The following is a 14,115-nucleotide window of genomic DNA, read 5'->3' as shown; positions in this document are numbered from 1 at the left end:
ACATACCCAGCACACTGGTGTTCCTGAGCTCTAAGATTGCTTTTGATACAGTAGAGTATGCAATTTTATACTGTTGAAGTGTTATACTTTGTCTACATGAACATGTAAGTGCACAGGTTTCATTGTAGCAGCAAATGTTTAATTACATAAAGGAAGATGGTACTTCTCACCCAAAACCTCAGAATTCCAAGATCTGATCATGCAAGCATGTGAGACTGCAGTGAGTAATTTTATTTATAGCTGCATTCATTCTAGACAATTGTCAGGTAATTCACATCAACTTTTGGAGTCTGGATGCATCTGAAAACTCTCTGTAGATGCCACTGCATTTTAAAAACCATCAAAGCATTTTCCTGCACAGAATCATACAACAACAAAGTGGAAGATTTACAGCAGTCTTCTGTTCCAAGGAAGAATAATTCCTAATCCCAAACAAAATCTCATCAAGGGACTTTCCAAAGGGTTTTGCGTGGAGTAGAGTAAGATTTGGACTATGCATGTTCAGTAAAATTGTTATTTTAGTAAACTTTAAACCTTCAGATTTATTTCAAAATGAGATCTGTCCATGTTCCTTCCTTTTTCTCCAAATGTGAAAATTACTCCCAAAATTATACTGCTCAAAGCAGTTCTCTTACAACTCTGAAGAACAGAAGTGAGTTCCAATTTCCCACTGATACTATAGAATGTCGTTCTCCTAGGTGTGCAAATGTAAGAATTCTGTAAGGTGTTAGAGCACTGACAATTCACATCTGACACCGTCTGAACTTACTAATACACCTTCCTCTGGACTATTTTTTAACAATCTGTACTTCTCCACTCCCTCCTGCATAGTTTCTACTCGTAACAAGTTTTACTTGGTCATAAATCATTTTAAGTAATTAGAATATAGCATGCCTGTGAAAAATGTGGTGAAATTCCTTTGCTAGTAGGACACAAAATTTGTCCTTAGTCTACTATGAAGTAAAAAATTAGATCTCATCTTTAAAGATGTTGTTAGTATATTACAAGCGTTTTTCCAAAACCTATGTTTTTTTTAATTTAATAATTTACTAGTCCTTTGATCCTTACACATCGGGGCTGATGATAAAGTGTTAAAGCTGCTGTCAGAGAGGGACAATAATACTCATGTACAGCAATACTCATGGCAAGGGCATGGTCTCTGTTCCCTGTTGCCGAGTCCACAGGAGCACTGCCAGCACACTCTGGCACTGATCTGGAAGGAGATCATTAAAGAGGATAGTAACAGACTACAGATGTGAGGTAAGACTGTCCCTCTCAGTGGCCAGTATTGCATTGGCATCCAGTACCAGTTAGACAGATGGATTACTGGAATAATATTTTACCTGTGGTGAATGTGCCTCCAGATACTACAGATCAAGCAGTGGCCTGCCATACAAGCAGGTCCCATTCCCTCATTATTGCTAACTGAGAGGAAAGGATGAATTGCCTTATTCCTCTCTTCTGTAACTTAGCATTTAAAACTTATCACTACATCCCATTGTTGCATTTATACGTTTTACATTGGTTTGGCTTTTAAATATGAGTTTATTGGTTTTGCCTCACTGCTGTACATATGCTTTTCCCCTATTATTATATGCACCACTATAACACAAGTATTGGTTGGAAGAAGAACTTAACATTTTCTGCCTTTATTCTGCACAACACATACACTTATGTTTGTGCACCAAGTAGCTTGGTGTACAGGGTGTATCTGTACTTATCATTTGGTAGCTCACCTTTTAAATTCTCTGCAGTGATCTCCACACCACCTTTCAGAGGTCCTGACCGTGGCTGCTGAACTCCTGTAGTCCTCACAGTGTTCTGGGTAGCTCTGACAGTCTCTGTCACAGATGTGCGACAAAGCAAGGACCACGATGCCTGCTGAGACTATTGATACCACAGAACTGTGTGTCAACAGGTGCAACTGCTCTGACCTGTGTCTTAAAAATGGCAAAAGTTCTACCTATGACAGATTCATCTATCATTTTTCTTTGTGTAAGTGAGAAACAAGTCACCTGTATCAGCAAATAAGAGAGTAACACTTTAGGCCAGTTAACTATTGTGTCACTGTGTCTTCAAGTTCCTAGTTCTTAATAAGAACTCTTAACTGTTAAATAGAGTACATAATACAGAAGCACTTGTTATCTATTTTTTTTTTATTTTACTCTTCCAGTTACTACCATCAGATGTGAATGTATGACTGAGAAGTGTCATGATATGATCATGGGTAACATGCACAGTCACTTGTGAAATACAGACTGACATTGCAGAATGATACCTTTGGGTGTCATTTAAGGCTTTGCTTGAACGTGCTGACAAATACGGGCAGTATGGATAGTTCTGGCTGCCAGGAATAATGCCACAGTCAATAGGATAGTGTGACCACACAGATAACCTGCTGTGAGGATCCAAGTCTAACTCGAAAACAATAGCAGTCAAGTACAAGTGTGACTGCATTACTTGATCGGTTAAGATCTACTGCGAGAGGCAAATGAAGCCTCTTTGTTGCTGCCTTGCTCCTCTTGGTCTCTTGAAAACCTGCATGGCTTTCCTTCCCTCTAAGCTTGCTGCTTCTCCCTTCTCCCTCTGGAAACACTCATGACCTCCTCCAAACTTAAGTGTTCTCTGTTTAAGCAAAAATTTCCCCAAGTGCACAACAGTAACCTTTTAACTACACACACTTAACTGACTACAGAACATCTACGGATGTCTGTCTTTGAGGCCATGCCAGCAACCTCACCATTTCCCTGCATCCATCTTAACAGCCATCTGATAATGGTGTGTCATTTCCTGTGTCACACCACATGTGTAGGGATGTAGATGATAATGTGGATAATGGCTACTCTGCTTAAGGAAAAAGTCATTTTATCACTTGGAAATTTCAGCACGTCCCTGACACAGTAAGGTTGAAACATACTTCCAGTTATAAATTCGTTCATATAGAAGCACTCTAAAAATGGACTGATCTTCCCGAAACCACTTACTAGATCAGGGAAAATTTAGTTTAATAGCACATCCGATGACAGTCATGGGAGAAATAAGATAGGAGAAAAAATGGGGAGTATTTAAGTTCCAAAATCTTTGGGGATATCCTTTTCAGCCTGTCATATCTCAAACCACACTAACCTAAATATTATTGTATCTGTTTTCTTTGGCAAGGACTTGCTGTTGCCTCTTATTAGATATGAAACAATAGGTGGGACAGAGTCAGCCAATTAATTATTAAAAGTGGTTTTCACATACTTTGAAAGTCTGCATGTCCTCGGAGCACACACAATAAAGTTAACAAGGCTAACCGGGGCACTGTATAATGTCTGTGAAGCCTCAGTATGTGTTTTGTGAACACTGCAGAATTCTACTGTGTGCTTCCCTAACTCCACATGGACACAGTGCACACTACATAAAGTTCTTTTCCTTCAAAACATGAACCTTACAAAGTTCTCTCTCCTAGCCCTTCTCAAAAGTTGCTGCTCTCAATTAGCTTTCCAGCTACTCCCTCTCTGCCCCTCCATGTCACTCCCTGTCACTCATAATTTGCCTGAAGAGCAGAAGTTACTTACAACCTACCCCCACATATCATGCTCACCTGCCCATCTCTGAGGACTTGTAGTCACCCTTCCTGTGTCATGTCTGATTCACACAGTAACTGCCTCAAGGCAATAACGTACTCTTTTTGAATCCTCAGAAAAGCACAATGCTTATTTACTTATTCCATACTGAACACAAAATTGCTACTAAATATAATAGCCATAAAAATTACCTTTGGTAGATCCCAGCCCTTTAACTTCCTTTCCACAAACACTTACCTAGAGTGTGTTAGTCTGGATCCAAAACCAGATTTTCTGCTATGGCCTCCTAAAAATCAGTGTAGACTGGGTAATAACCTCAGTGAGACAACCATCACTAGAGGTAATAGTGAAAAAGAGGTGTAAGTGGTGCTTGAGGCACTTGTTGAAATCAATTAACACAGACTCTGTGCTAACAGAACAGGCATGGGTTCCATAGCATTTTATTTTCATTCTTCAATCAGTTATAAGAATCCTTTTCAAATGGTCTAGAACTAAAGAGAGAAATATTACCTTCATTTTCCCTGCACTTGCTGATCACAGTATCACTTTGAACAACTTGCGTAGAATAGCTTTTTGGAGAGAATAAACTTGGTAACCATAGGAAAAGGTGTTCAATGGAATGAACTCCAAAGCCCAGGAACAGTAAGTGTATCAACCAAGCTTTGTGGCTTGAGTCTGTAATTTTTATTCACCCAACACTTGCTTTTCAGTCAAGGAAACTATTTCTATTCTGCTTCTGTAACAAGATTGGTCTTCACTTCATATAATGTATAATGAAAATAACAGCTGCATTTAAACACATGGCAGAAGCCATTAGGCATGGAAGAATTACTCTTTTTCTAGTAAATCATGGCTGTCTAACAAATTTTATACATGACTGTCCTTGTCCATACTATGTGCCAAATTGTGTCTTGTTTTATCCCAGTTAAGATGCACCGGTTACTAGAGTTCCTGGAACAATTATATTGCCCTTATGGCTCAGAATGCAATATGGAGAATCAAAATAAAACAGAAAGTTTGGTTATAGGCAGAGAAGAATTTCAGAGCCATGCAGAAAGGATGAAAGAGAGAGTGAGGAAAGAAAGAAACTACCGTATAATACAAACATCTGTATTGCCCTTCAGATCTGCTTTTTTTTTCTTCTACACATTTAAACATCACATTAAAACCTGATCTGATCCCTACTTTTATGGAAATTATTATCAGTGGTCCTGTTGTCACTTTTCCCATTTACAGCTATAGTCCCATTTTCTTTACTATGTGGGTATTTTCAAACACAAGATGTTAGAAGACAATAACTCTACCGAGACTCTTATCAGACAATTAGTATTGGCAGTTAGTCAGTAGTAATTGTCCTAGCACAAGGTGCTGGGAAATAATCCCAGTCACTATATGAGCAGCATGGCTACAGCCAGGCAGAGAATAACCAAATATGGAACCAAAAACTGAACCCCTTAACACATCACTAACTATACATCTCTCTTAGCTTAGGCAATTAACTAAACTGAAACCTCAGTCCAGTAAAAATTACTGTGCTGTAAGGATGCAGCACAGCACAGTAAGTTTTTACTGCAGATAGAGATGGTCTAAAAACACTGCGAGCTTCTAGGAAAACACTGGGAATAGCATGCAACAACATGGGTATTGTTCGTCTCTAGCTTCATTGATTATCCATTGTTTGAAGCCTCAGATTTGTTACAGGCTGGCACTCAACCCTTGGCCAGGAATTCCTGTGAATACTGGGCTTTTGAGAACAAGCTCTACTTAAGTGGGAAGGATATGCCATGCACTGGCCAAGCTCTGAGCTGTCATATGCACTCCTGAATAGGGCTGCTTTCCAGTCTCGGCACATAGGCATGAACACATACCACTACATCTGAGTCAAGGCAATGTCCCAACTGCTCAAGAGGAGATAACAAAGCCCTTTTCAGTGCTGCATCTTCCTCCAAGTAAGAATCCTCACAATCCTTCTGCAGTCAAGACAAAATTGCCTTTAACCAAAGAGTCCGTTCTGTGTCTTCTGCATACAAAACTCGTGGTTGTGTTGCCAAAGACTCAAGAGTGTTGTTCAGCTCCCACCCATGATGTTCATTGTTTATGTCCCTGGATTTGTTACCTAATCAACTACATATGCACTTAATTTCACTTTGTATTAACTCTAAGCAGTACTTACTTTTCATGAAATCTCTCTATTACAATAAATATCTCTATGTTTACCCCAGGAACCAGTCAGAGTGTGATCACCTTTTCAAGCTTCATCCACTTATTGATCAGTTGGATGAAAAATTTAAACAGCCGTTAGACTGTTAAACTTTGCCAAAACATCTCTCATACAATTTATTTAAGGAGACAACTATTTTAAATAGTGTATTCTTCTTTCAGAAATCTCAGTACTGGGAAAGAGTTTTAAAGAATCATTCACATGCACTGTCATGTGTGTTGTTTTAGGACAGACAGGCAAAGAACAGAAATTAATTCCTCACTCTCCAACTTTATGCTTTAATGTAAAACCCACATTCTCCACATTCTGGATTCTGGGATACAGTTAATTTTCTTCTTAGTAGCTGGTTTAGTGCTGTGCTTTGGATGTAGTATGAGAATAACGTTGTCCTACTGCTGACATCTACTTAAGGTAAGATTTTTTTCCCATATCATAGAATCATAGAATCTTAAAATGGTTTGTGTTAGATGGGACCTTAAAAGCCATATAGTTCCAAACCCCTTGCCATGGGTAGGGACACTTTCCACTATACTAGGTTGCTCAAAGCCCCATCCAACCAGGCATGGGGCATCCACAACTTCTCTGGGCAACCTGTTCCAGGTGCTTCACCACCCTCATGTAAAGAATTTATTCCTAATATCTAATAAAGAATTATCTCTTCCAGTTTAAAGCCTTTTCCCTTGTCCCGTCATTCCACGCCCTTGTAGAAAGTCCGTCTCCAGTTCTCTTGTAGGACCCCTTTATTCCCAGAATACAAGACAAAAAGTAATTTTGGAGATTGGAAAGTTATGAGGTGTGGTTCCCAATTTCTTTTCTTGTTTTCGATTCTCTGATGTCTAATAAAATATTATTCTTTTTTTTCATTTTGTTATTCTTGCCTTCAGATACTAAGAGGTTCTGTCTTTCTCTCTATTCTTCACATCTGCTTCATTTTGTAATAGAGGCACAATCCTAGGTTCATCTAAGGATTCATTCTCTCACTAGAAAGCAAGAGAAGAGTGAAGCAGAGTACATGAAATGCATGGAAATGCAGAAGTAGACCTGCCTGCAAAGCAAGGCTTTCAGTTCATAGTGAATTTCCTCTTTTTGATTTTTTTTTAATGTGAATTTTTTATTTAGTCTTCTCAAAGCAGATGGCTCTTGGGTCTTTCTCATCCAAACAGGTTAATGGCACAGTTAATAGCTTTGCTGCCCACATCAGCAGTACAAAGGACTAAAACCTCCCTTCCAGAGGCACCTGCCAGGCGATGTGGCTTTGGGCAGCCATTCCAGGAACACAAGTCCAGGAGTCTCCCCACATTGCCATGAGTTAGCCTGCCCCAGAGCTGTGATTTGGGAATGTGCAGGAGAAGCATCTGAATATGAGACCCAGAATATATCCTGGGTCTGCAGCTTTGGGTCAGGCTCACCACCCAGGCAGCCACTGGGGTCTGGGAACTCTGGAAGAACAGGGTGCTGACTTTTTTTCAGACCACTTAATCAGGAAGAACCTCAACTATGCAGATCAATACCAATATCATGACAGCCCACAGCACAGTTAGAACAGCTTAAGAATGAAGAACAGGTGTTTAAGAGTGGATATGAAAAAGACAAAGAGTTGATGTTGCTGAGCTGGGGAATGATTTCTGAAATCTTCTTAGCAATGATTTAGAGAAAGACACATTATTCTCCAGCTCTGTCCTCACTGTAAGCATCCACTGGAATTTCTGTCTGACATCAAACTCTCAGAATAGCAGCAGCCACATGTATAATTTTCTGCCATGTCTGAGTGGTGAAGAATTTGTCCATCTATGCAGACAATTGCCTGACCTTGACTATTCAAGCCTGCATTACATCTTGGCAGAACCATAGCCCATGATACATTTGGCACAAAGCCTTCAGTACTTGGAAACTCCAGCTAATACAAGGTGGTGAATTCTACACTATCATCAGGAGAAGCTGCTACCATCAGCAATCAGTAGTGTTGTCTATTTCTGCTTTCTTTATCCCACACACCCCATACTGGTTTCTCATATCCATTACTGGTCTCACTTTCAGCTTTTGCTTCTTAACTCAATGGGATGGGTCCAGATTATCTGGCAAAAGAAAACTCCATTAAATAAGACAGTGGTTGACAACTCCTGTTTACAGTGGAACTGTCTAAGGTAAGCTGAGCATCTAATCTAAGACTGGAGTGATCTACCCCCTGAAAGAGCCCCACCATCTGCTTCAATCATAAACTGCAGTTCTTGAGCCTTCTCTCTCTAAATGTAAATACAAAGTAACATTTGGCTTTCCAAATCAAAGAAAACTAAATACATAAGAGAAACTATTAAAAAATAATTCCCCTGAAGTGTCTTCCACTAGTCCTGACCTACTGCTTGTGGAGGATGAGTGAACATGCACTGTATTGTTACAAATACACTAGTAGGAGGCTTTCAGAGACTGATGATCAGATCACGTGTACAGCAGAATAGAATTCCCTATAGCAAGTGCCTTTCCCCAAAGCACTCAGCTTTTTCCCTCTAGAAGCTCACACTTGGGTGCCATTCTCACACAGTACTATCACAGGTGAGCATCCGGGGAAATAACATACAAATAAGCCCACAAAACACCTGAGAACTCTTGCATCAAACACTGGGAAATTGGCTGTGAACCAGAATACAATGTACCCAGCCCAGACAGGCTTGCTTTTGCTATAACCTCGGTGTGCTCATTTCCATGTAAATACACAGAAAGTTCTTCACTTTGGAGCTATTTCACAGATGGTTTTATATCTGGAATGTAGGTATAAAGTGAAAGCTCTGGGTGTGCTTGTAGATCATTTGTGCTACATGATTTGTGCATACTGCAGAGATACAGAAGTCCTCCTCAGTATGAAACGTTACATTACCAAATCCATACGTCAAAACAACATTTGGAGAACTCGGGGGCTATACAGTACTTTGGAAAATGGAAACACTGTAATAGACTGGCTGTAGCTGAGGGTTGGAAAATCCTAACTCAGGGCTAAGAGTACCACCTCTGGGAAAACGCTACCCATCCTAGGCTGTGAGCTGTGAGAAACCTCACCCATAGTCACCAGTCTGCAAAGGAATTGCAAATTTGCCATCTACTCCCAAAGTGCTCCCTACACTGATCCTTGCAAATGCAATCATTCCAAGATAAACTGGAAAGAATCCTTGGTACAATTTAGGGGCCTGCATCCCTTGGCACAGAGTCATGGAGCGGCAAGATGGTGTGACAATCCACCCACACAACCTGTCACAGGCATCAGCTGCACCTCCAGCCAGAAATGAACAGGCAGGATTGCAGGTTGTTCTCTCCCTCAGTCATTCACTTTGCCATACTGGAGAATGTCAACATGGTTCTGTATATAGGGTTAGACCTACATGCTTTTAACTGAAATAATAGAAAACATTGTAGGAGTGTGGAAAAATATTTTCTGTGTTTTGCTTTAAGAGAAAAAAATAGCGTCCATATAGAATCAGCCGTTTTCTAAATCTTGCATTCTAGTGTTTGTGCTTCATTTTCTCCCATCCGAAAGCAACTATGGCTTAAAGCACCAAGTATTGTATACTTAATAAATTATAAAGCCAATCTTCATAATTTCCATTCTCATACATCAGTCAGAGATGGTTTCAACAGAAAGATATATGAGAAGTAACCTAGGTCTTCCTCCAACAAAGCACTTAAGCACACACTTCGGCATGTCAGCATCCCAGCTGAAGACACTGGGATGTATTTCAAGTTACACACATTTCAAAATTTTATTTAAGTTCAACAACAAATTTAAAAAAATATACAGCAGGAAAAAACTCTTCAATATCCATATAAGTGAGACTATGGTATAGTATCTTCTACTGAAATTCCACAGACTTAGGAAAATACTTGCTTTGGTTAATTGAGCAATGTTCCTTTTGGAGGCAATGAAAAAAAATATCTTTACTAGAACATACATTTGACCCAGCTCCATTTAGATGGAAGAAAAACTCTTTTTATCTCCACTGGAAATGAAGCTCAATGATTAAAAGGAAGATTTTTTTAATAATTGAAGCATGATCCCAAAAAGCAAATCTGACAGTGAAGTCTTGAAACATTGCAAGACCTTAATATTTAGTTCTTCATAATAATACACATGTCAGGAATCCAGGTTCTAATGTCCTTTACAAATTCCATGTAGCGTGCTTACACTTCTAGGATATATCAGTGTGCCTCTGATGTTTGTATAAGGGACAAATAAACAATGGTACAGCTATTTCAACCAATTTAGAAAGTTCTTAGATGATACTTCCAGAAATGCTTGCATTTAGTTTTGTAGTTGACTTGGGTTTTTTTCACAATAATGTTGGATTTTACTATTGCTTTAATAGGTTTTCCCATTCTCATCATATTTCTGTTGCCAGTACTTTACCAGATATCTGAAATAGTTCTGCACTAATAAGAAGTACTGGTTGTCCTGGGACAGCATCCAGAAAAGATACATACATTTAGGGAGGTTTGAAATATCACAGCACATCCCAAAAATACAAGCTAGTCATTGCAACAACCTTGGCAATGGCAAGCTTGGAAAAGCTAATAGTGGATTTAAAAAAGAGGCATATATCAAAGTGCTTCAACATGGCTATAGATAGGGGGGAAAAAACCACACACACACAAAAAAGGTAGTACTTTTGTTTCCATGTCCAGAAAATGCTGGCAGATATAGAACAAAATAGTGCGACCCTGAGTCATTGAAACACATTAATTAGCCACACCACAGAGAATCAGGCCTTCTTTGGTGTTCATTCACCTTTACTCACACCTTCTTTGCCTTCCTCATGTTCACAATTGGTAAAACGTTAGACAGGCTGTGTGGCACATCAGAAAGTAACTACTGAGCATGGATTTCTGCTGATGGCAGGGTTTTAAAATGCTCGAGGCAGTGGCACAATGAAGCCATCTATAAATGGCAACCTTCGCTATACATTTTAATTATTTTGAAATAAAATAATTTTAAGTTTAGTAAATAGCACAGTGCAAGGGAAGGGATCCTAGAAACAATCACACACACACAAATCATTCAGCTATGTACAGTAACATGCAGTCACGACAGAATTAAATATTCATAAACTCAAAGGAGACGAAATTCTGTGTTCATCTATCACAATATGTAAACCACCAGTTACTGTTTTAAATATAATGTCCTTGTATCCAGCCTCTTAAACTATACAGGCCCTGTTTAAATGATCAGGCATCAATACCCTCTTTTAATTAAAACAATAGCACAGATTTTACCGAACGGTAACAAATCTAAAAGTGTAGGAAGCAAATGCTGAAAACTCGGGGTCTGCAGTTAAAAACACAATTTTTAAGAAATACCTCGTCTTTCTCATGATAATTATAGCTCTAGCCAGGCAAATATGTGGTGTGACATAGTTGTTGCATTGATTTATTGCATTGCTCGTTTACATTCTTTCATTGTGTTACTGTTCCCTTACACATTTGTAACAAAACCAAACTATAGTAAAACTAGTTGAAGAAACACGGCTTAAATCCAGTACATGCCAACATTTCTTTTTTACATTACTCTAGGATTATAATCTGTTTGGGGTTATCTGTGCATTCAGAGAATTACTCGGATTTCAATAAAATGTAAACGGATGTGTTTTACAGTCTAGCACACACGGATCACACCTTGCAACCATCACCGAATTACGATGAAACTTACACATTTATCACCCTCTGCCTGTCACAGACCTACAGACACAGCAGAATTCATCGGCTTCAGTTTAGCAAACCCATGCCGAGAAAAATGAATGGAAATGAAGACAGTGCCCACAGACAAAAGCACTGATCAATGCACTCCGCTGACATTATCTTAATGGCAACCTTTTTTCCATCCCATCCTCCCTACTTTCCGATTCTCCCAGCAGCAGACACATCCGCACCAAAGGGTGCGATCTGACCCATTTCTCGCTCAACTCCGTCACCCGCAGGTTCTCACTCGGCAGCGAGCAGCCGTCCCCCGGTCCGCAATGACACAGCAGGGCTGGAGGGACACGGCGCCCGGGCTCCTTCCCCCAAGTGACTCGCCCCTCGCCGCCGGCTGGAAGTCGAGGCGAGGCGCGGGGAGGGAAGGGGAGCGGCGGCCCCGCCGGCCGCGGCCCCTCGAAGTGAGGTTAAACTTTGGCGGCGGCACCTGGGCCGCTCCCGCCGGGCGGGCGGGCGGAACAATGCCCGGCGCCCCGGGCCCGGCGGCGGCCCCGCGCTCCCCGCCCCGCCGCCCCCGTGTCCTCAGACAACCTCCGCCGCCGGCCCCCCGCCTCCCGCCGCCGCGCTGACAAAAGGCGGCGCGGGGCTGCCCGCGGCCGGGGCCGGCGGAGAGCGGGACCGGGAGCGGCCCCGCCCGCCCCGCCGAGCGCGGCCCCGGGCAGCCGGCCCCTCCGGCGGGCGCGGCGCCGGCCGGCCGGCGGCGGAGCGGACCTACCTTTTTGTCCTCTTTCTCGCTGCCGTGCCTCCGCTCCGGGTGGCCGCTGTCGGCGGCGGGGGCCGGCTCCGCGGGCTGCCCATCGCGGTGGTGCGGGCGCTGGTGCGGGCAGCCGCCAGACCCCGCCGCCGGGGGGATGGGCTCCGGGCACGGAGAAACTCCCTTAACATCCATCTCCATCTTCCAGTTCACTGTATTGCGAGACAAAAGCAGGCAAACACTTTCCACCACCCCGCGTCTTTCTTCTGCTCTCCTTTCTCCCGCTTTTCTTTTTTCCTTCTTTCTTTCTCTTTTTTTTTTTTCCCCTCCTTCCTCCCTTCCTTCCTTTCCCCCCTCAGGAGGCCGTGACACGCATGGCTCTGGCCGCGGCTGCTGCACCGATCCGGCGGCTGCAATTCTCCCCTAGATCCTCCAGACTTTTGTATCCAGCGTGCGTGTGTAAGAGTGACTGTGTGTGTGTCTCTGTGTGTGTGTGTGTGCGTGTCCTTGGCACGCCGGCCTTCAGTCGCCCCGAAACGGCAAACGCTAACTAAGCAGATCTCTCGCCACGAAGATCAACTCCCGGCCCCAGCCTAATTGTGGTGGTTATTTACTTTACGCTATCTGTGTCCCAGGCCCGGACAAGCCCTCCTGGCTGCAGCCCTTTGAACAAAGTTAACTGGAGGGAGCCGAGCCCGGGGAGGGGGTGGGGGCGAGGGGAAACCACCGGGGTTTAACACGGGGGAAGTGACAATAACCCGGTAATGTCAAGTAAAAGTTAAACCTCCCCCTTCCTCCCCTCCCCCTCCCCTCTCCACAGCCCAGGCAAGCGCAATACAGCAAAGCAAAACAAGCGATTTCAGACCTGTGCAAGGTGCTGGTGGCGAGAAGAGACGAGCATTTACCCGATTGTTGCTTTTATTTTATTTTCCCCTCGCCTCTCCCCCCAGCACCACCCGCTATTGCAAATGTGGGCTCCTTGATGTTAATCTCCTCTCCGCGGTCTGAGTCTATGCGTGTGACTGGAGCTCCCTCTCTCTCAGGCTGCCAGCGCCACGCAGCACTGCACAAGGAGAACTGGAGTAAGGAGAAAAACAAGAACAAATCCAGGCTGGAAATCTAAATCAGTACTAGCCACCGGCTCTCCGATTTTATCAACACAGATAGAAGAAGAGAAAAGAAAAAAACATCGCATGTAAGCTGCTAAATCAGTTGTGACCGTAGTGCACTCTCGACTGTTTTATTCTTTGTGTTATCTTCCTTCTCAGACTGAAGTTAGGCATGGTAGGGAAAAATGCAATCTCATTAAGAGTGGTTTATACCTAAACAAGAATTTCCTTAGTGGTGCCAGAGCCAACCCAACTCTGCAGCTATTCCCCTTTTCATTTCAAAGAGATGAATGGTGAGCACAGACCTGATCGTTCTTAAATCAGGACACCATCAGGTGACCAGTCTGCACTTCTAAATATAACTCCACATTGTCCTGAGGAGCAGCTGCTCTGAAAGTTAACTGGAAACATCTCCTAAGAGCCTGCAGTGCAAAGATATATATCTGAGCTATACCTCATCTGGCTGATGCATGTACTGACCTCTCTAATAGCAACTGCACCCTCTGCAGAGATACTGGGCCGTGTCCTCAAGAGCTGGTCTGTTTTACACCAAGAGAGAACCCGTCTCAGGATATTTTGGGAAGCAGGTGACTATCAGGCACTTTATGACACCCTTTTATTCCTTGCCTTGGGTTCTGTTATCCCCCAACAGTATTGTTACTGTGGGAACCCGAACAGTTCTTATTGCTGCAATATATTTAGACAAAGGGCAAGAGCTAATCTTGCGAAGGAGAAAAAAAGTCTTTGTCACACACCAAAGCTGTATTTTTAAAATACACATCTCTAAAA

The 14,115-nt window shown here is 42.4% G+C and overlaps 1 protein-coding gene across 6 annotated transcripts in view; it reads right to left on the bottom strand.

The window, feature by feature from the left end:
- Positions 1 to 13,232, bottom strand: part of RBMS3 (RNA binding motif single stranded interacting protein 3) — a 713,047-nt gene extending 699,815 nt beyond the window's left edge. For 2 of the 6 annotated variants that reach the window (XM_085051159.1, XM_085051160.1), the window contains exons 1-2: positions 12,832 to 13,027; positions 12,239 to 12,429 (exon numbers count right to left, since the gene is read on the bottom strand). In XM_085051159.1, coding sequence (XP_084907285.1) covers positions 12,239 to 12,429; position 12,832 — 192 coding nt within the window. In that variant the 5' untranslated portion in view covers positions 12,833 to 13,027. Of the gene's footprint in view, positions 1 to 11,755; positions 12,039 to 12,238; positions 12,430 to 12,831; positions 13,029 to 13,082 lie in introns of those variants that run through there. The other 4 variants (XM_085051163.1, XM_085051162.1, XM_085051164.1 and 1 more) reach the window with 4 other exon arrangements.
- Positions 13,233 to 14,115: the final 883 nt, after the last annotated feature.

This window comes from Lichenostomus cassidix, chromosome 2, assembly GCF_008360975.1.
Source record: "Lichenostomus cassidix isolate B80296 chromosome 2, HeHo_3.0, whole genome shotgun sequence".
Taxonomy (NCBI): domain Eukaryota; kingdom Metazoa; phylum Chordata; class Aves; order Passeriformes; family Meliphagidae; genus Lichenostomus; species Lichenostomus cassidix.
Note: the sequence above shows the minus strand (reverse complement) of the source record. Positions and strands in the feature narration are given on the sequence as shown.